This window comes from Puma concolor, chromosome D2 (assembly GCF_028749965.1).
Source record: "Puma concolor isolate L17-30 chromosome D2, mPumCon1.1.hap2, whole genome shotgun sequence".
Taxonomy (NCBI): domain Eukaryota; kingdom Metazoa; phylum Chordata; class Mammalia; order Carnivora; family Felidae; genus Puma; species Puma concolor.
In genome coordinates this window covers 61,744,677-61,764,292 of record NC_141677.1, presented here as the reverse complement: position 1 = coordinate 61,764,292, position 19,616 = coordinate 61,744,677, and the positions used below count along the sequence as shown (strand labels likewise).

Genomic DNA, 19,616 nt, shown 5'->3' with positions numbered 1-19,616 from the left:
GAGTGCATTCTGGTCATTTCTGCCTCAGCTGGGGTGCTGGGGTACTGTGTCTGTCTGACCTTCTCTCCCAACTTCACATCCCTTATCTCCAACACGGCAGCAGCGCCAGGCAAGAGGGGGTAAAAAGCTCTTTATTTGAAGCTCCAGGGTGGGGCAGGGCAGAGGCCTCCACAGTCCAGTTTCCCTACAGTTCATAGTCAGGCCCCCGCCACACAGTCCAGCTGTGACCCATCGGCAGGCAGGTCAGACCTGCAGGTTGACAAAGGGTGCAAAACCAGCCATGTCCTGCAGGAGCACCAGGGCCTGATGCAGCGGCGGCTCCACGTCGATGTCCACGCCGCGCTTCCGCAGGCGGCTCAGGCTGGGCTCGGCCACATGGTGGCAGTGCCGCACCCGCAGCGAGCGCAACGCCGGGCAGTACTCGGCCAAGGTCCTGGGGGAGGAGCCGGGTGAGGCTAGGGGCCAGAAGCTGTTTCGCCCACGGTGGGGGAGCCAGCGAAGCCCCTGCCTCCTTCAAACTCAGAGCATACTTTTTCCCTCCATAAACCTGGATGGGGGGGGGGGGGGTTATGAGGAGGTCTGGATGGGGTCATACACCAATGTCTCCAGTGAACTCGGGACTTCCTCCTATCTCTTAAAGGGGGAACCTGCTCCTCAGCTCCGCCCAGGATTTCAAGGTTTTCCCCTTGTTGAAAAGAAGCCTGAGAGTCGACTGTCTGTGACATCCGCTCACGCGTAAATACTGGTTCCAAAAAGTTTTTAAACTATGGGTTCTCTGGCCTCGGCAATCCTAGAGATCTTTCCTGGTCTGAATGGGAGTGTCGTGGTAGCAGAAAAACCCAGAAACCACAGTTCTGCCTTTTGACAGCTGCACCCCGTCCCTAAACCAGAGGCTTAAAAAGTGATTGCCCTCTTCCCATCCCACCAACCCAAGGCCCAGGCACCTGACGCCGTCGCTTCCGACGCGGAGGCAGCCGGTTAGATCTAGGTGCTCGAGTTCCGGGCAGTTCCGAGCCAACTCCTGGACGGCGGTATCCCCCACATTGGCGTTGACTGCCAGCGAGAGGCTGCGAAGGCCTGCGCCGCGCCTCTGCACCAGGTATACGATGGCCTCATCCTTGAGCTGACGGCAGGCGGTGAGGTCCAGCTCCTCAAGGGCCGGACAGCGGTCGGCGAGGCCGCGCAGCGCCAGACCGTCTACCCAGTCACAGTGCGCAAGGGAAAGGCGCTGCAGGCGGGGGCAGCCCTCCGCCAGCGCCCCCAGCGCTCGGCGGCTCAGTTGTCCGCAGCCGGCTAGAGCCACGCTCCGCAGCTGCGGATTCCGCGTCAGCACCGGCACCAGATCCTCATCCGACAGCCATTCGTGACACGGTGCTAGGGCCAGCTCCTGCAGCCCCTCAGCGTCCCGCAGCAGCCAGGCCAATGCGGCCCGCGGGATCTGCGGACCCACCTGCGGGCAGGGAGGCACCTCGACTTTCAGCTGGTCCCGAGGGCGGGGCGGGCGCTGCCTCTCCGCCCCATTAGAGTTATTTCCCGGCAGCAACCTGCCTTCGGAGTTTGCCCCCTGACTCCCAGGAGAGACCCCACGTGCCCTCTGAGTTGATACCCGGTACTCGCCCTTTGAGGGTACTTCCCGAAGGGTGGGTCGCTTCCCGGGAGTTCCTGGACGCGCAGAGGGTGGGGAAGGGTAGACAGCTGGGCTGGGGGCTGGGTTGGAGGCGGGGAGGGGGCGGTACCCGGACGGGGGCGGGGCTCTGGCCCCTGGCTCACCTGAGCGGCGTCGAAGCGGCGCAGGCCAGCCAGGTGCAGCTGCACTAGCGCCCGGAAGGCCCGGCTGACGCGCTGCAGCCGGAGCAGCTGGCGCAGCGGCACCCGGCTCAGGACGTGTGGGAGCAGCACGTCTTCCCAAGGCAGGTCCAGGAGCCTGCGGGTAAAGGGGCGTTGGCGGTGGCGTTCCCGGGCCGCTGTTACCTGCGAGTCCGCCTCTGTTATGCTTCTGCGCCCTGTCTCCTAAGAGCGACCCCCAAACCCGGCCCAGCCAGCTCCCTTCCCCCAGGTTCTTCTTCCCTCTCTCGGCCCCTCCGGTGCTCGGTACCTGACGGCTCCGGGCTCTTGCTCCCCTCCGGACGGCTCCATCGGTGGCTCCATCGGCGGCCTATTGCGCGTGCGCAGTAAGGTCCTCTCGCTTTGGCCTTGGAGCGGCCTCAGCGAACCCGCCTCTTCGGGCTGTAGAGACAGACCGATTCAATCGAGTGTGGTCTCACTGAGGATCCTATCTGAAAGCGTTCCGGATGGATATCAAAACTGAGGGCCGAGCCGACCGGTGGGGTAACATCAGACCTCGCCTTCTCGGCTACAGGGCTTGAGACCTGAAGCTGGAGAACGCGATGGTGCAGCAGAGACTGGCTCTTTTTTCCTCTTGGGCCAGTGGCCGCCGCTGAATGAAGTGGTGATGGGAGGAGCAGGCAAAGCCAAACGCAGAAGGGGCGGAGCCATGACTCCAAGGTTCTGGGCCTATTCTCTGCCCTCTGGTCGCGCTTAGCGACTTTGAAAAATGGGGAGAAACTATCCAGGCTTTTACTGTCTCGTGTGTAGTAGGTGCCCAGTAATTTGTTGAATGAATTGAATGGGCGAAGCTAGAATTTTTCTTCCTTCATCAAGCAAAATTGCCCAAACCCTCATTCCTGGTTAGTTGTCAAGTACAGGGCTGTCCAGCCCCTTCCACTCCCAGACGATTTGGAAAAGGTTTGCATCTTTAGGGGAGAGGCGTAGAGGGCGCTAAAAAGGACTATCTTCCCAGCTGGGTCCCTTTCTTTTCCCCAGGAGGTCTAGAGTCCTGAGAACAATGAGTGCTCAGTCCAGCCCACCAGGAGTACCGCTTCTGGGCTGACCTGGGGATTAAGCTGTAGGGTTTGGGGCTGGGCCCGCCCTGGGGCAGTGATGCCCCAGAACTCCAGGCTCAGACTCTGGGCCACCCTCTCACCGCGTCCACAGTTCCTGGTTCCAGGGTCCGCTCCGGGGAACCTCCAGAGTAGTGCTTTCCCCATCATCCATTGGTGGGGAGAGTATGAAGGACGCTGAGGGCTACTGCTGTCGCCGAGAGCTGCCCCCCAACAGGGCTGCGCTCTCCCTTCGTGCAACCGCTTCACCTGCCTCTGCATAACGAAAACTGCTTCCCATCCATTTTTTCATCAGGGTCGGGCACTTCTGCAAGGTGAGCAGGTCTGTGCTGTTACTCCATTTTAAAGATGGAACCGAGGCCCTTGGAGAGGACGCGCCTTGTCCAGGGTCAAGCGAGTCGCGATAGAGAATTCAGGCATCCTAGTTTTCCCAGAATCCCTTACACAGTCCCCCCCCCACCCCACCCCCCCAACGCAGCAAGAAGGGAGAAGCCAGCAGCGGGGAGGGACCAAAGCGAGTTAGCTTGGGTAAGGGACTTGTTTCCTCTTCCTCAGCCTGCTTGGGGAGGGGGTAGATGAGAGGACCGACCTATGCTAAGATAGAGCCTTGTAGGCGCGCACCACCTCGGGCCGCGCGCCTCCTCCTCCTCCCAGCTTTGTTCGCGCCTCTGCGCCTGCGCAGTGCGACAAATCTGGCGCTGTCCCCTTCAGCACCACGCGGAGCCCGCTCCCCCCCCTCCCCGCGGTGAGCCCCGCGCGCCCCCGCCTCGCACGTCCTCGCGCCCCCTGACCGCCTGAACAGACCCCTTGTTCCTTCCGAGGTCACCACCTCCTGCCCTGGCGTTCCCAAGGAGAGCAGTTGCCATAGGAACTCTGGCGGAGCTTTCTTAAAATAGCTGGGCCCCTTTCTACCTTGGCCAAGGGCACAAGAGTTGCCTGTTCCCCACTTCCTCCACTCCAGGAGTCATCCCGTCTAACCTTTTACCCCATATGGGCAGGACACCTAACTCAGGCAGCAAGGAAGTTCTTTTTAAAGTCTGACTAATATCCCTCCTGCTGCATCCTGAGCAAGTGGTCAAGGGTTGGGTCTCCTGGGTCCGAGACTCAGAACCCCTTAGGGTTTGAGGCAGTGTTTCCTAGATCTCTTTTCCATAAGTTGATGGTCTCCTGGATTTAGGGGGCGGGTCCGGTCTACACCCATAAGGTGTGCTTGGCGCGGCCGCGTGCTCGTGGGGGCGGGAGCGCGTGTGGCATGTAACAGGTCATGTGGCAACCTCCTAGGGACACGCGTGGGGTCTGGAGCGGGACACGCGTGTGCAACTGGGTCCGGTGTGTGGCTCAGGGGGCGGTGGAGGAAAGGGACGGGGACAGGATTAGGGTGGGGCACGTGAAGGTCTGGCCAACTGAACCGGGCGTTCCATATATCCTCCCCCTCGTCAGGGGCGGGTCTCAGGTTGGCGGGAGAGCCCAGTGGGGACCTAGCGTCGAGAAGGGGGGCCAGCCTCCGGGGCTCAGGGCCCCGGGAGAGGGCGGGGGGGGGGTGGGTGGGGGGATTATCTCTGCCTGAGCCGCGCGTAGGGGGGAGGGGGAGGGAGTGAGAGGCAGGCGGGCCTGGAGCAAGCAGGAGCAAGCGGGAGCCGCGCTGCCTTCACAGCTGAGCTGGGCCCAGCCTCTTCCCTGCCTTTCCTCGGCCCCAGCTCCAGGCGAGCAGCGGTGAGTACTGAGGCAGCTCCAGTCGGAGCTGCACTGGGGATGCCCTGGGCCCCCACTGAGCTTCAGAAACCTGCCTGGCAGGGTTGCTGCTCCTGACCTCTGCCCCTACCCTGCATTGCCACCAGAGGCCCCTTTACCCCCTTTAAAATCTATCATTCCCTTGAGAGGGAGGAGGGAGAGGGGTCTGGTGGTCTGGTGCAGCCTTCCCACCCAGAGACAGGTGACTGGTGGGGGTTGGGGGAGAGGGTGTGTGTACCTGCTGAAGTATGTGTGTGAGCATGCATCTGTATTTGTGTGTAACTGTGACCATAGGTTTCTGTGAGTGTCTGATATGCCTGTGTCTGTGTGCATTGGAGAATGAGGGCCTGGGTGTATATTTGGGTATCTCTTTGTGTGTTCTTGTTTGATGACAGTGTGTGTGTAAAATAAGCATGTGCCTTTACATTACACGCATATTTGTTATGACTGTGAGACTGTATGAGGGTGTGTCTTTGAGCAATGTGTGTGTGTGCCTGGGTCTGTGTGCACTGGAGAGTGTTGCCTTTGAATGTGTTTAACTGTGTATACCGATATTGTCTCCTTGTGTGTGTGTGTGTGTGTGTGTGTATGAGCGTGTGTACCTGTATGGAGAAAAAGAATGTCTCTTTCCCATTTGGCATGTATATATTGGGAGTAGGGGCCTCAGTTCAGGCCTTTCTCCTCCCCTTCACCCTATGTCTTTCAACCCCTCATGGTCCCTATATAACACCACCCCCCACCATCTTCCTGCCTTTCCTTCTAGGAGGCCTGGGTTCTCTCTCACTGAGTAAGGCGCCTCCATAAGAGAGACTTTGGGGGACCCGTGGATTTATGATGATTATGAATGGCTGACATTCCTGGTCCAGAGTGTGGGGTACCAGCCTTCCCCAGCCCCCATCAGAAGTAGCTCCAAAATGCCACAGGGATTCTGAACTTACTCAACTTCTGAAATAGCTTCCTTTCTCCTCCCAGGGTGATGCTCAGGGCCCCCAGAAGAAGGAAAGGAGCCAGGGGCCTATTAGGGGTATAATTCTTTTCTCCTCAGGCCTCCATGGAAGTAGCCCAAATAGGAGGCCTGATCACCTCCAGGGGTGGGGTCAATGATGCTATATTCCAAGGGTGGGCTAGGCCCCCTGGCACTCAGATGGCCTATCCAGCTTTCCCCTCCCTATCTGTGCTCTCCTGACCATCCACCTCCCCTGCAGCTCACCCCCTGCTTCCCTTCCTCTCTTGCAGGCCTGTCCGAAGAGCATGCTGCCCCCTCACTCCCCGCCTGGCCTTGCCATCCCTGCCCCCCCAGCCTGACCCCCGGCCCCAGCATGGCCCAAGGTGCCATGCGCTTCTGCTCCGAGGGCGACTGTGCCATCTCCCCACCACGATGCCCGCGCCGCTGGCTCCCCGAAGGCCCAGTGCCACAAAGCCCCCCAGCCAGCATGTATGGCAGTACAGGCTCCCTGCTACGGCGGGTGGCAGGGCCAGGTCCCCGAGGCCGGGAACTGGGACGTGTGACAGCACCCTGTACACCCCTGCGTGGTCCCCCCTCACCCCGTGTTCCTCCTTCACCCTGGTCACCCTCTTCACCCACTGGGCAGCCCCCACCGGGGGCCCGGAGCTCTGTGGTCATATTCCGCTTTGTGGAGAAGGCCAGTGTGAGGCCATTAAATGGGCTACCTGCTCCCGGAGGCTTGAGTCGGAGCTGGGACCTGGGTGGGGTCTCTCCTCCCAGGCCCACTCCAGCCCTTGGGCCTGGCTCCAACCGGAAGTTGCGGCTAGAGGCATCCACATCAGACCCACTCCCAGCCAGAGGAGGCTCAGCTCTGCCTGGTAGCCAGGGCCTTATACATGGGCCACCAGCCCAACCTCAGGTTGGGGCAGATGGCCTTTACTCCTCTCTCCCCAATGGGCTGGGGGGACCTTCTGAGCACCTGGCCAAGCTATTCCCAGGACCTGCTGACACTGGACTCCTGAACCAGGTATGCGACCTCCCTTGGGCTCCCTGGAACTCTAGAGCCCCAGAAAAGGGGCAAGGCTTGGCCCTTTGGCAGTCCTGGGCCTGTCAGCTCTTCACTCTAAATTCTTTGATCTGTCCTAAATCTGTCTCTTTCTTGCCCTCTGTGTTTGCCCCTGTGTCTTGGCACCTCTATTATCTGTCCTTGTGTGTTTTTCTTTCTGTCTTTCTGTCCCATGTTCTTGTGTCTTTGTATGTGTGGCTTTATCTCTGGATGTCTGTGTCTATTTCTCCCTTCTTGGCTTAGGGGGACACCTGGTCCTCCCCCCGGGAAGTTTCCTCTCATGCCCAGAGAATTGCTCGAGCCAAATGGGAATTCTTCTATGGCTCCCTGGACCCCCCAAGCTCAGGTAAGGTCCTGGACTGAGACAAGGGGAATAGGGCAGGGTCTTCTCCCCAGCAGCTGAGGCATGGTAGGGGGCCTTCCTTTAAACCTCCCTCAGTCCTTCCTGGGGTCATGAGTTGGCTAATGCCTCTCCAGGCCTCAAACTTTCCATCTGTCTTATGATGGAGGGTTGGGGCGTCATCGCTGGGTTGGGCACCTAGAGGAAGCTAGATAGAAAGGAGGGCATGACAGGATATCAAGGGTCATTCTGCGGAGCAGAAAAGAAGCTGGTCTCCCGCAGGCCCCTCAAAGTTATTTGACAAGAACTTGATTTGAAACGAGCTCCACTGGCACAAGGAACAAGCTGGGTTCATAGCAGGAGGAATGGTGGCTAGACAGTGAAGGAACTTCCTGCCAATATGAGGCAGCGGGGAAGAGCTCCTTCCTAGAACAGAATCAGGACAGGGAGCTGACCAGGATAATCTGCTGACCGGGATGCCTATGCATACTACAGGTGCTAAGCCCCTGGAGCAGGCCCCCCCATCTCCACCTGGGGTGGGCTCAGGGCAGGGCTCTGGGGTGGCTGTGGGGCGAGCAGCCAAGTACTCCGAGACGGACCTGGACACGGTGCCCCTGAGGTGCTACCGCGAGACCGACATCGATGAGGTGCTGGCTGAGCGGGAAGAGGCTGACTCGGCCATCGAGAGTCAGCCCAGCTCTGAGGGCCCACCTGGCACTGCCCGCCCACCTGCTCCACGTGCCAGCCCATGCCTTGGCCCTTGTCCCAGCCTGGGCAGTGGCGATGAGGACGAGGATGAGGCAGGTGGGGAAGAGGATGTGGACGACGAGGTGTTTGAGGCCTCAGAGGGGGCCCGGTGAGTGCGGGAGTGGGAGAGGACAGTGGCTGGCCCCTTTGAGCTGGCCCAGAGGCAGAGCTGGGGGAAGAGGGGCTGGACTAGAGATGAGGGCTGGACCGGGAGGGTCAGGACCAAGCTAGTGGTGCCGACGGGGCGATGCACCTGGAGACCGGACAGAGGCCCGAGGCCTGGCAGAATGCTGGGGACGTGGAGGGTGTTGGCAAGAGCCCACAGGGCAGGGAGTAGCCAGGACAGGGGAGGAAAGGCATTCTAGTAAAGAACAGGAGGCAGAGTGAGAGGCCAGGGTTCAGAGTCAAGCCTGGGGGCACAAGAGCATCAATCTGGATCCTGGCTTCTGGCAGGAGAGTGGGGAGCGTGGGGGCTTTCTTCTCCGTCTCACACCCCACCGCAGCCTTGGAGCCTCATCTTCTCCTAAGATGTTGCCGGAAATAGAAACGGGATGGCAGGAGGGGAGAGGATCAGGGAGGAGGAGAAAGGGAGATTAGCAGGGAGGAAGAGAGGAGAGGGATTGGGTACTGGGGACGGGTAAGGCTGGGGTTCCTCAGGGGCACTGAATAGCTTGGTGAACCTGTGGTGGGGACTCCCTACCCAGATTCCTTAGAGGGCTGGGGACCTGTGAGAAGGAGAGGATAATCCCCTCCACAGAGTAGTATGAGAATTCAATGAAATGCTACCTAAGAACTGTCTTCTGGGCCCCTGATCAGAGACTCTCCCTGCCCCTGCAGGCCAGGCACCCGGATGCCTCACCCTGGGCCTCTCAAGTCGCCCCTGCCCTTTCTGCCTGGGACCAGCCCCTCGGCTGACGGGCCTGACTCTTTCAGTTGTGTGTTTGAAGCCATCTTGGAGTCACACCGGGCCAAGGGCACCTCCTACACCAGCCTCGCCTCCCTGGAGGCCCTGGCCTCACCTGGCCCAACCCAGAGCCCCTTCTTCACCTTTGAGCTGCCTCCCCAACCCCCTGCTCCCCGGCCTGACCCACCTGCTCCCGCCCCACTTGCACCTCTTGAGCCAGATTCTGGTACCAGCTCTGCTGCTGATGGGCCTTGGACACAGAGAGGGGAGGAAGAAGAGGCAGAGGCTGGAGCCAAGCAGGCCCCAGGGAAGGAGCCCCCTAGTCCCTGCCACTCGGAGGACAGCTTTGGGCTGGGGGCGGCACCTCTGGGCAGGTGAGTGATTCCTTTGATTCCTCAGACTTGAGGCCCCCCCCAGAGCCCCAGGAATAGTTGCTTCAAGGGAAAGATCCTGAGTGGGAAGATGTAGTTTATATTCCTGACCCCTGACAGAGTGGTTAGGGAATGCCGATGTTTGTTTTTCCATTTGGAGGACTACTTCCTTTGGCTATGAGGGGGAGCCCCTCACAGCCCACCCCTAGGACCCCCTTGGTCCTAGACCCAGTGACTTGACAAACAATGATTCAGGATTGAATGGGTCCCAAGAGAACACTCTCCTTTCCAGAAAGGCCCTTCCTACCACAGGCAGAGCCTTTAACCTACTTAGAATTCTTGTGCCCTTACCCCTGCCCAGCCTGGAGGCTTCTCCCAAAGATGCAGCCACCAGCCTCTCTCATTGCCTCCCTCCTGTGTTGCCTCCCCCCTTCAGTAAGGAGCTTCTTACCCTTCTCCAGGAAGTCCTGTCACCAGTCTAACCTTTCTGCTCTCCCTCTGCCAGCTACCCTCTCAGTCATGGAAGCCATGGCAACAGGAGGGGGTGGCCAGGGAGACAGGGTTGCCTAGCAACCAGGAGTTTCCGGCCTCTGTCTCTGGGGTGACAGGTGGCTTTGCTAGTAGAGCAGCTGGGATGGCGGGAAGGGAAGGGGAGGAGGAGACAGGGGATGAATGGAGTGCACTCTGACCCCCAATCCCCTCTGCTTGTTTGTGGGTGGAAAAAAAAGACCAAGGAGGAAGAGCCTCCTCTCCTTAAAAGGCCAGAAGAAGAAAGACATAGGCGTGGGAAGGTGTCCCTGCTGCCCTCAAATCATGGTTTGACCCTCCACTGCTCTTCTCTGGCAGCCTATCTATCCCACTTTTGCCCATATTCTCAGAGATAGAGGACTATGTTCTGACTAGGGCCAGTGTGACAATGGGGAAACTATGCCTATGCCTAAGAGCAAACCTAAGACCTAAGGGCTTTGGGGAACCAGCAGAAATCCCCACAGCAGAAACATGGATGCTTGTTTGAATTTGATGCAGGCCTTCTACAGAGAGATGGTAAGGATGGAATCGGCTGATGGAGGGAACCCATACAGTGTCCTTCTCTGGAGAAAAGAAAAATGCCTTCTCTGTGTCCCAATCTCCCCCACTCTGTCTTCTGGCTTTGGAGGCAGAGGAAGGATCTGGATGGTCCCAGAGGGACTGCCCCACCTCTGAGCTGGTGTTTTACCCTGGCAGTGAACCACCGTTGAGCCAGCTGGTGTCTGACTCGGACTCAGAGCTGGACAGCACAGAGCGGCTGGCCCTGGGAAGCACAGACACCTTGTCCAATGGGCAGAAAGCCGACCTGGAGGCTGCACAGCGCCTAGCTAAGAGGCTATACCGACTAGACGGCTTCAGGAAGGCTGATGTGGCCCGGCACCTGGGCAAGAAGTAAAGCCATTGGCCGGGATTGATAATATGGGGAGAGGGGATGCATCCTGTGGGCAGCACCTCCACACCCCCTCTATCTAATGCCCCCAGGTCTCTAGGTAACCCCATCTGGCCCCTTGACCCTTTCCCTTGAGACTCCACCTGACTATCTGCCCTGCCCACAGCAATGACTTCAGCAAACTTGTGGCTGGCGAGTACCTCAAGTTCTTTGTCTTCACGGGCATGACTCTGGACCAAGCTCTCAGGTGGGTGTTAAGCCCTTTGAAGGCAGGCCCCACGCTCCAGACCTGCTTTGCAGCGCCTCAGTTGTGCCTTCTCTGAGCACCTGTGCCTTCCCTAGGCTGCCCTGATGTCATCCTTCCCAGGCTATCAGGGCATGGCTAAAAGCTGGGGCTGCCTGGTTAGGGGACCTTGGGTAGAGGTGACATGCTCCCTCTTTCCCCCTTCCCAGGGTGTTTCTGAAGGAGCTGGCCTTAATGGGTGAGACCCAGGAACGGGAGCGTGTGCTGGCCCACTTCTCCCAGAGATACTTCCAGTGCAATCCAGGAGCCCTGTCCTCAGAGGGTGAGGAAGCCAGGGGGCAGGGCTTTCCCAGCTGGTCACTGAAGCAGATGGGCACAGTGTGTGCACATAGGAGCATGAGTGTGTATGTAGAAGTGAATGCATGCACAGGCTTGCAGGCATGTGAGCATGCGCGTGTGCAGTGCTGACATGGCTACGTGGTTGTGGAACGGAGCATGCGGGCAAGCATTGCTAGGGTCTAGTGTGTGTTGCGAAGAACCAGGTGGCAGGTGTATTTGCATGCCATTGTTCACATACAAGTGCAAGACAGCGTTTGGCTTGAGTGTGGATTCTGTTTGGCTGCACTGATCTGCAAACTGTGAGGGGCCCACTGGCTTTTGTGCATACTCACAGAAGCATGTAGGTGTTGGGGAAGATGTCCCTTTCAGGCATCTGCTGGAAGAGTGAGGTCTTTTGGCTGAAGGAGGTAGGGTTCACTATGGGGTTCAGGACTTATAAAAGTATGATTGTGGGCCAGAGTGGGCTGGGGGTGAACTGGAAGGCTGGGGAAGACAGCTGTGGGAAGAGTCCCTGGGAGGTAGCTGAAGCTGAATGTCAACTTTCCCTAGACGGTGCGCACACGCTGACCTGCGCCCTCATGCTACTCAACACTGATCTCCACGGCCATGTGAGTGAGAGGCTGGCAGGACGGAACCCCCCAAAAACAGACTGCCTTGAGACTTAAAGGCCTGGGAGCCCAAGGCCCCCCTCACAGGCCTCTGTGCCCTTCCTTAGAACATTGGGAAGCGCATGACCTGTGGAGACTTCATCGGGAACCTGGAGGGCCTCAATGAAGGCGGAGACTTCCCCAGGGAGCTGCTCAAGGTGGGGGCCGGGGGTGGGAGGCTGGGGGGTGGGGGGGTGGGGCAGGGTAGAGGTTGCTGGAGGGGAGAGATTGGGACCAATCGGGCAGAGTGGAGGTTGGAGGCTCCTGCTGCTGGAGCCTGGGCTCCCGTGACTCAGCTTGGGGACCGCCCCCTCCCCCAACCCCAACACGCAGGCTACCCGGGAACATGCGCACTCGCGTGCAGTCTTGGCCGCTTAGCGGGGGAGGGGAGACGGCTCTCGAAATCCTGTTTTCAGGCAGCCTTGGACCTTGCATTTGCCTACTTCGGTGCCCCTCCTCCAGTGTTCACTGAGGATAGGAGGGGTTCCAGCACAGGGCAGGCATACTGCTTCCCTCCTTCTCCTCCACCCCCTGCCCCAGGGTGTATGACCACAAAGCCCTTCTGGTATCGTTGCACAGGAGGGACCCGGAGGTAGAGGGGCCCAAGAGGGACAAAGGCTTTTCCAAGGTCTGGAATCCAGTTACCTCCAACTTGGGACTAGATTCTGCTCTCCCGACTCCCTTGTTGCCAGGCCCTGCGCCCAGGCGCCCGCACTTGAGGGGTTAGCTACACAGGGGCTAATATGCATGGGAGGAGGAGAGGGCACCCAGGTCTCATGGATTCACTCATTTCCTTGATCCAATGGTTTTATCCAGGGATGCCTGGACCTATTTGAAACGTCTATGCTTGGCAAAGGGGCTCTGGGCCACCACATACATGTGACTGCACAAGAGTGTCCTTGGGCGCGTCTGTGAGCTTGGGGTGTGTCGGGCTTCTGAGTTTGGAAATTTATTTGTGTTTGGGGGTGTCCATTGTGAGTTCGGGGTGTCAGAGAGTTGGGGTATATGTTTGAATTGGGATATATGCGCTTTAGGGTGTTGGTAAATCCGGGGATTTGGCTGGGGTTTGTTTGTGCTTACGATTTAGAGAGTGTGTCTGAGCTGGGGTGTAGATTGGGTGTTTCTGTGTATTAGAGTGTACATCTACAAATTGGCTGATTTGTGACATGTATCCATGATCAGGGGTTGTTTATGAGTTAAAGACTAAATTTTGAGGTGTGTATCTGAATTTGTAGTCTCTGTGAGTTGGGGTGAGTGTGAATTGGTGCATCTGGTTAGTTGGGGTGTATATCTGTAAACTGGGGTGTGTGTACGTAAGTGGGGGTATAGCCTTGAGCATCTGAGCTGTCTTCGGTTGGGCGAGTTGGATGAGGCTGGTGCGATTCCACGGCTGCCTCCATCCTGCGCGGCCCCTACTGCGTGGCCTCTCCTGGCTAGGCAGGTGGTGGTGGGGCAAGAGGACGCGTTCCTACCTCTCCCGCCCCTGGCCCCCCAACCCTGACCAGCCAGGAGGGAGCTGCAGATCCCACAGGGTCAGCCCGCCTTTGCAGCAGCAGGCCTAGGGACTCCCGGTGCCATCCGCAGCATCCCCAGAGCCGCCCACCCTCTGGCACTTGCCCGGGCTGGCCCCCGAGGCCCCGCCCCCGTGGCTGCGCGTTGAGCCGCGGGGCCCCTGCGCGGTGGGACGCCTCCATTTTGCGCCGTCCCCGCCCCCAGCCCTCGCCCTCCCTCCCCGTCGGCGGCCCCCTCCCTCTCGCGCCGAGCCGCAGAGCCGACAACGCCGCCGCCGCCGCGCGCTCCGTGCGTCGGTGGGAGCCGAGCCGGGCTCGGGCCGGGCCGGGCCGGGCCGCTCGCGCCGGCTGTCGGGGGAGCCGTCCGCGGGCCGTCCGGGCCGTCCAGGCCGAGGGCGGACGGGGGCATGGCGGGGGGCCGCAGCGCGCCGGCCGGGCCAGCATGATCGGTGTCAACAGCATCCACAGCAGCGCGGGGCGGCTGCGCTCGCGCTCGCTGTGCTCCGTGCGCTACGGGCGCACCCACCGTGGCGCGGAGACCCTGTGCTACGGCTGGCCGCAGCGCTCTCGCAGTCTCAAGCCCGTGCTCTACACCGACCTGGTGGTCAGCCGTCTGCAGAGCCGCAAGAAGAAGAAGGCGGTGAGGGCGTTGGGGCCTTGGCCCACGCCAGGCTGGGGGGCGGCCGAGGGGGTTGTGGAGGGCGGCGTGGCTGAGGGGGCGGCTTGAGGGAGGCACCGAAGGTGGCGCGAGCTGGGGGGGGGGGGGGGCATCGGTCAGACCAAGGCGGGAGGCCAGCACGGATAGAACCCATGGGTAGCCAGGAGTGGGCATGGACTGGAGGGGGAAGGGCACACACCGTCGGATCAGTGTGGATATCTCAAACCAAAGGGTCTTTGGGTCTTCTACCTGGGAGCATGACATGGGGTTCACCGATGGGGTTTAGGACTTTGGAAGGAAGACATGGTTGTGGGCCAGAGGTGGTCCTTCGAGGGGCCAGGGGATGAACTGGAAGGCTGGAGACAGGTTGGGTCTGGTTGGACACTTCAATCTCCTGGTCGGAGTTGGAGAGAGGATTTGGGTCGGGGTTATGCTGGGCTTGGGCTGGGGATGTGCTGTGAGGGCTGTGTGTGCACAAGGCTGGATTGTGCTGTGTAGGGGGTGGAGGTTGTGGAATGTACCCATCCCTGGACAGGGTGTGCACATGTGGGATGCCTGACTAGCCGTGTGGCTGAGTGTGACAGTAAGCAGTAAGATAGTCAGAGACTGTGGTATGTTGGTGGTGGAGTGGGGGGCTGTGTCCCATCACGGAGAAGGCACCGACGTCACCACTGCACCCAGCTCACGCAGGCAGCATCACACGCCACACGCATAGCCCCACACGCACATGTTGGGGACACACCCACTCACAGACAGGCTGGTGGAATCGCCCCCACAGTGGGAGGTGCTGCTGTGGACCCATGCTGCAGGCCACCCCCGAGAAGAGGGGTCCCCTATACAACTCCTGGAGTCTATTCTCTACTCAGACCATCCCAAGGCCCCCACAGGTCCCCCATGCCAGCTCTACAGAGGGGAAGTGACTGGTCCAGGAGCTCACAAAGAGCTTGGGGTATGCAGGGTTTGGAAGCTGAAACATCTGCCTTTTAGACTAGTGTTCACTCTCCAGTAACATGAAGGATGTGGGTGGGCAGGGGCCTGGCCCACCCTGGCATTCAACTCGGTGGGGCTCTCTGGGTTGGGGGAGGTGCTCAGCTTGCCCTGGGGTTAGGAGTCATGAGAGTGTGTTCTCTACTAGCCAGGGAGGGAGGTGACAGGGTGAATCCCTGTTGCTGGGCCTCAGTTTCCCCATATGTTCTGTGTGGGTTTATCCTATGGAAATAGGCCAAAGCACATGGTCCGGGAAAGGAGAGCTTCTTGGGAATGCTCTTTTCTATTCCTTCCAGGGCTGTGCTTCTCCCACCCAGGATCTGGGCAGGATGATCCCTAACAATAACAACAGCAAAGATAATAATAGCAGCTGCCATTTATTGTGCATCAGCCATATGCCTGGATGCCCTGTGCTAATTGCCTGCCCTGTGTTACACACCTGTTAGTACGTTTGTTCTCCCCATGGTTACTTGCCCAAACTCATGCAGCAAAAGTGACACAGTACCGTCTCCTAATACTCTGTTCCAGAGCCCGTGTTCTTGGTCCTTACACCCTGCCACCCCCATCCCCACCCCCCATTGTCTCCTCCCCTCGAGTTTGGAGGGAGGGCTCTGAGTTCTGGCATTGGGGTACATAGTTTGCCTCCCTCAGGAGTGACCCATACCTGCCTGATTTGTTCCTCCCTTCCTAGGCCTTGTACAGCTCCATCAAGAATGAAAAGCTGCAGTGGGCCATGTGAGTCCTGGAGCTGTGTGGTGAGGGAGATGGGGTGCGGGGAAGGGGCTGCCTGGAGAGGCTGAGAGCACTGGGGTGGGCCCTGTGAGTCCAGGTTGGATTGTGGGGCAGGGAAGGCGGGTGAGGCCATGAGAGGCACTGAGGCTGCTTCATTTCCTTCTTTGGAGATGGCTGCCTGGACTTGGGGTTCTGTGTCTTTTCTCTAGCTGGGTTGTTATGACAAGCTAGGTTGGGATGGATGGCCACTGTCAGCTGGCCTGGGAGGGGGGATGCTGAAACAGAAAGGGGAGGTCCCTTGCCAACCCAAGCGGGAAGACAGAAGTGTCTGGAGATAGAGCCCCGACCAATAGCGTGAGAGCCTCCTCTCAGGTCCTAGGGAGTCCAGAGCATCACAGAACAAGGGACCACATTGTCTACTCTTGGCCATGGAAACAGACTCAGAGTAAGTCTTAGAGGAGTCCAGTCTAAGGGAGGAGGTCCAGTTTAATGTTGGGCCCCCCAGTCTGAGGGTAGAGCCTCATCTAAACAGTCAGTAGGTCACTCATACTTGCTGGTGTCTGCTGAGAGTTCAGTCACAGATCAGGTCGGTTGGGAGCTCCCAGTCTGCAGGAAAAGACCTCAGAGGAGGCAGAGCTCAGCACTGGGATGCAGATTGGGGGCAAGCCTTGAAGGAAGGGAAGCATTTGGAGAGAGAGAAGTTGGTATTTGGGAGGCAAATATGTGGTGGCTGAAATGAGCGTGGGTTGGGGATACCAAGAGGAGGCAGGCCTAGCTGGCTGGAGGGTGGAAGGAGAAAGAGGCAGTATGGGCAGGGATGTAGCATAGGCCTCATGCAGGAGGAAATAGGGAGCTACTGCAGGTTTTTGATCGATGGAGTGACAGGATAGAACGGGATTCTTTAGATGGTATCTAACAGAGCCTGTGGACCAGGAGGTACTAGGTGACCACTAGGAAGCCACTTCTGCCACCACGTAGCCAACAAACTATGAGCAAAGCATGCTGCTGGGTATAGCTGGGACAGCCGAGTCAGACATGTCTGCTCTAGTGGAGAAGGGTATGAGGGCTGGTGTGCAAGTGCAGAAACAGAGGATGGGGAGGAAGGGACAGACATGGCCCTACCCTTGGGAGCTCTAACATGAGCAAGGAGATACGCTGCCCGGAGAAGCCCTCATCTGAGCAGGGGGACACAGCTACCCCTGGGGAGATCTGGTGTGAGGCAGGAAACAAGGCTCCAGGAGCCTCAGGTGGAGGGGAGCCACACCCTGTGAGAGGGGCAGTTCCCCTATTCCCTCCACAGACAAGAGGGCGCTTTCCTGGGTGGGCAGAGGCCAGGACTTAAGCGGGGGTTGTGGCTGCAAGGCCAGCCCCCTCTGAGGTGATCACACCTGCAGAGACGAGGAGGAGCTGAGACGCTCTCTGTCTGAGTTGGCCGACCCCAACCCCAAGGTCATCAAGCGGGTCAGCGGGGGCAGTGGCAGCGGCTCCAGCCCTTTCCTGGACCTGACTCCTGAACCCGGGGCTGCAGTCTACAAGCACGGGGCCCTGGTGCGAAAGGTGCACGCAGACCCTGACTGCAGGAAGAGTACGTGGCTGGGTGGGGAGGGTCTGGGGGATGGAGGGGAGGGGGCCTGTCTCAGGCCCCCTGACCTGTCTTCCTTCCCCCCAGCACCTCGGGGCAAGCGGGGCTGGAAGAGCTTCCACGGGATCCTCAAGGGCATGATCCTCTACCTGCAGAAGGTGCGGGGCCAGCCCGAGGGGTTGGGGCTAAGCTGGCTCAGGGGAGTGTGGGTGGGCTGGGCCAGGCTGGGGTGGGACCATGGCCAGGACAAGATGGGCACTCCTGCAGGAGGAGTACCAGCCTGGGAAGGCCCTATCAGAGGCAGAGCTAAAGAATGCCATCAGCATCCACCACGCGCTGGCCACACGTGCCAGCGACTACAGCAAGAGGCCCCATGTCTTCTACCTGCGCACAGCTGATTGGCGGGTCTTCCTCTTTCAGGCCCCGTGAGTGCCCTCTTCCTGCCCATCCTGGACCCTTTTGCCCCACTCCTACCTTGCTCCCCTCCCTTGTCCCTGGATTACCTCCTTGCTTCCCAGGCCGCACCCTGAGCCAGGACAGGCATCCCTGGACAGGAAACCTGGGGCTAGGTCCTAAGTGGTGGTGTTGTCTCCCCAGGAGCCTGGAGCAGATGCAGTCCTGGATCACTCGCATCAATGTGGTGGCTGCCATGTTCTCTGCACCCCCCTTCCCAGCTGCTGTTAGCTCCCAGAGGAAGTTCAGCCGCCCTCTGCTGCCCAGCGCTGCCACCCGCCTCTCCCAGGTACCCCCAGCTCTGTCCACCTGGTGCCAGTGGGATGGAGTGTGGCAGGCCCAGGCCGACTGCACTCAGGGCTGCCCTGTGTGATCATGTAGATGTCACTGCACCAGGACACTGGCCATGGGGGGGGTGAGTGAAGGCTGAAATCCAGTCTCCACTGCACTTGCCAAGGTGTTAACCTAGATATGGTGCTTTGCTCATCCAAAGGCAGGGGCACCTTTCTAAAAAAGCTTGCACAAAGGCACTACATGTGCTCGAATGACCCTGACCAACACTCCCCCTGGCCTCTAGGAGGAGCAGGTGCGGACCCATGAGGCCAAGCTGAAGGCCATGGCAAGTGAATTGCGAGAGCACCGGGCTGCGCAACTGGGCAGGAAGGCCCGAGGCAAGGAGGCTGAGGAGCAGCGGCAGAAGGAGGCCTACCTGGAGTTTGAGGTGAACCTCCCTGCCCTGGCACCTCTTTGGCTCCTTTCTTCGTCAGTGGGGTCTCACTGTTGCCACATACAGGCTCAGGCTAGTGGTTAAGGGCACGGACTCTAGTAGGAGAGTGGGACCAGCTGGGTGACGTTCGGCAGGTTGCCTAACCCCTCTGAGCCTGTTTCCACGTCTGTGGGCCAGGGATGACGTTCTTTACCCGCTAGGGTAATGAAGGGAGATGAGGTCTGTCAAGGGCTCAGTTTTTCCCAACTCTGGTTCGGGCCTAACAAGTATTAGATGTCATAATATGCAGTCTCGAGAGAGCCCAGAGAGGGTAGCTAGCTTACGAGGGGATCGTGTCATAGTCCCTGGGGGCTCTGGGGGCCTCAGAGTTGGGCAAGAACCTGTTGTCTCCTACCCTTTTTTGGCATCCCTCCTTGGTCCACATTGGGGTGAGATGGGCAGAGGGTGGAGAGCAGGCTCACAGCCCCTGCCCCTCTGCCTCAGAAATCCCGCTATGGCACATACGCAGCGCTGCTTCGGGTCAAGCTGAAGGCGGGCAGTGAAGAGCTGGATGCAGTAGAGGCAGCACTGGCCCAGGCCGGGAGCACAGAGGATGGACTCCCTCCACCTCACTCTAGTCCCTCCCTGCAGCCCAACCCTGCCAGCCAGCCCCGGGCTCAGTGTCATGGCTCAGAGCCTCGTGGAGGGGCGATCAGTGGGCGGTGGAAGCTCTGAGTTGAGGGTAGGAGCGTGGGGGTTTGGCGCCCACTGGGCACCTGCATGACATAGCCTTGCCTGAGCCCGGGCCGGCCTCGGGCCGCCCACGAGGGGCCCCCGGCCCAGGGCCCGACCGCGCCGGACGCGGTGTCCGGGGCAGCGCAGGGCTAGGGCGTGGGCCTCGGGAGCCTAGGCCAGGGGCCCCTCTGAGACCCCCATTTTGTGATAATGTTTTGCACTTTTTCGTACGGGGGCTGGGGTGGGAGGGGCCAGGGCCCCTTGGACTTTTGATGCTTTTTTTTTTTTTTTTTTTTTTTGGGGTGGGGGGAGGCCTGACGTTTCTGCTTTCTGCTGAGACCACCCACACCCAACACCAGCAATCCCCCCTCCATCCTGGGGCCTGGCTCAGATAGAGGCCAGGAGTTGGGGCTGAGCTGGTTTTCCCTCCTTCCTCCCTGAGGCTCACCCTCTCTCGTTCCAGAGGTGGAGGAAGGGTATCCATGCCTAGGCCCCCATACGGTCTGGGGGCAGCATGGCCTTGCTTTCCCTCCTTCAGTGGGCCCTGCCCTTTGTACAGCCTCCAATCCCATTAAAACTGCTCTGGACTTGCTGGCTGGG

At 59.5% G+C, this 19,616-nt stretch overlaps 2 protein-coding genes across 5 annotated transcripts; one reads left to right on the top strand and one right to left on the bottom strand.

The window, feature by feature from the left end:
• Window positions 1-115: 115 nt before the first annotated feature.
• FBXL15 (F-box and leucine rich repeat protein 15) lies at window positions 116-2,218 on the bottom strand. The gene is made up of 4 exons (XM_025917957.2): window positions 2,096-2,218; window positions 1,771-1,924; window positions 945-1,450; window positions 116-433 (listed from the first exon to the last, which is right to left on the bottom strand). The coding sequence occupies exons 1-4, from the start codon at window positions 2,146-2,148 to the stop codon at window positions 244-246; spliced, it is 903 nt and encodes a 300-aa protein (XP_025773742.1). The 5' UTR covers window positions 2,149-2,218; the 3' UTR covers window positions 116-243.
• An 878-nt stretch (window positions 2,219-3,096) lies between these two features.
• Window positions 3,097-19,608, top strand: PSD (pleckstrin and Sec7 domain containing). Of its 4 annotated transcripts, XM_086680725.1 has the most exons (18): window positions 3,101-3,214; window positions 4,555-4,613; window positions 5,868-6,604; window positions 6,887-6,989; window positions 7,479-7,839; window positions 8,568-9,008; window positions 10,230-10,424; window positions 10,589-10,669; window positions 10,876-10,988; window positions 11,555-11,613; window positions 11,721-11,810; window positions 15,500-15,543; window positions 16,935-17,125; window positions 17,210-17,280; window positions 17,390-17,547; window positions 17,720-17,864; window positions 18,153-18,296; window positions 18,786-19,608. In XM_086680725.1, the coding sequence occupies exons 3-18, from the start codon at window positions 5,951-5,953 to the stop codon at window positions 19,014-19,016; spliced, it is 3,081 nt and encodes a 1,026-aa protein (XP_086536851.1). In that variant the 5' UTR covers window positions 3,101-3,214; window positions 4,555-4,613; window positions 5,868-5,950; the 3' UTR covers window positions 19,017-19,608. The 4 variants fall into 4 exon arrangements, with proteins under 4 accessions (XP_025773803.1, XP_086536851.1, XP_086536852.1 ...); XM_025918018.2 differs by lacking the exon at window positions 4,555-4,613 and having other exon boundaries at window positions 3,097-3,214; XM_086680726.1 differs by lacking the exon at window positions 4,555-4,613 and having other exon boundaries at window positions 3,121-3,222.
• Window positions 19,609-19,616: the final 8 nt, after the last annotated feature.

Coding starts and splice junctions, on each gene's coding strand:
- PSD (XM_025918018.2), top strand. CDS start 5,951: ATGGCCCAAGGTGCCATGCGCTTCTGCTCCGAGGGCGACTGTGCCATC. Junction 9,009..10,229: donor GGGGCGGCACCTCTGGGCAG/GTGAGTGATTCC, acceptor TTACCCTGGCAG/TGAACCACCGTTGAGCCAGC. Junction 15,544..16,934: donor GAAAAGCTGCAGTGGGCCAT/GTGAGTCCTGGA, acceptor TCACACCTGCAG/AGACGAGGAGGAGCTGAGAC.
- FBXL15 (XM_025917957.2), bottom strand. CDS start 2,148: ATGGAGCCACCGATGGAGCCGTCCGGAGGGGAGCAAGAGCCCGGAGCC. Junction 1,925..2,095: donor CAAGAGCCCGGAGCCGTCAG/GTACCGAGCACC, acceptor CTTTACCCGCAG/GCTCCTGGACCTGCCTTGGG. Junction 434..944: donor GTCGGAAGCGACGGCGTCAG/GTGCCTGGGCCT, acceptor CTCCTCCCCCAG/GACCTTGGCCGAGTACTGCC.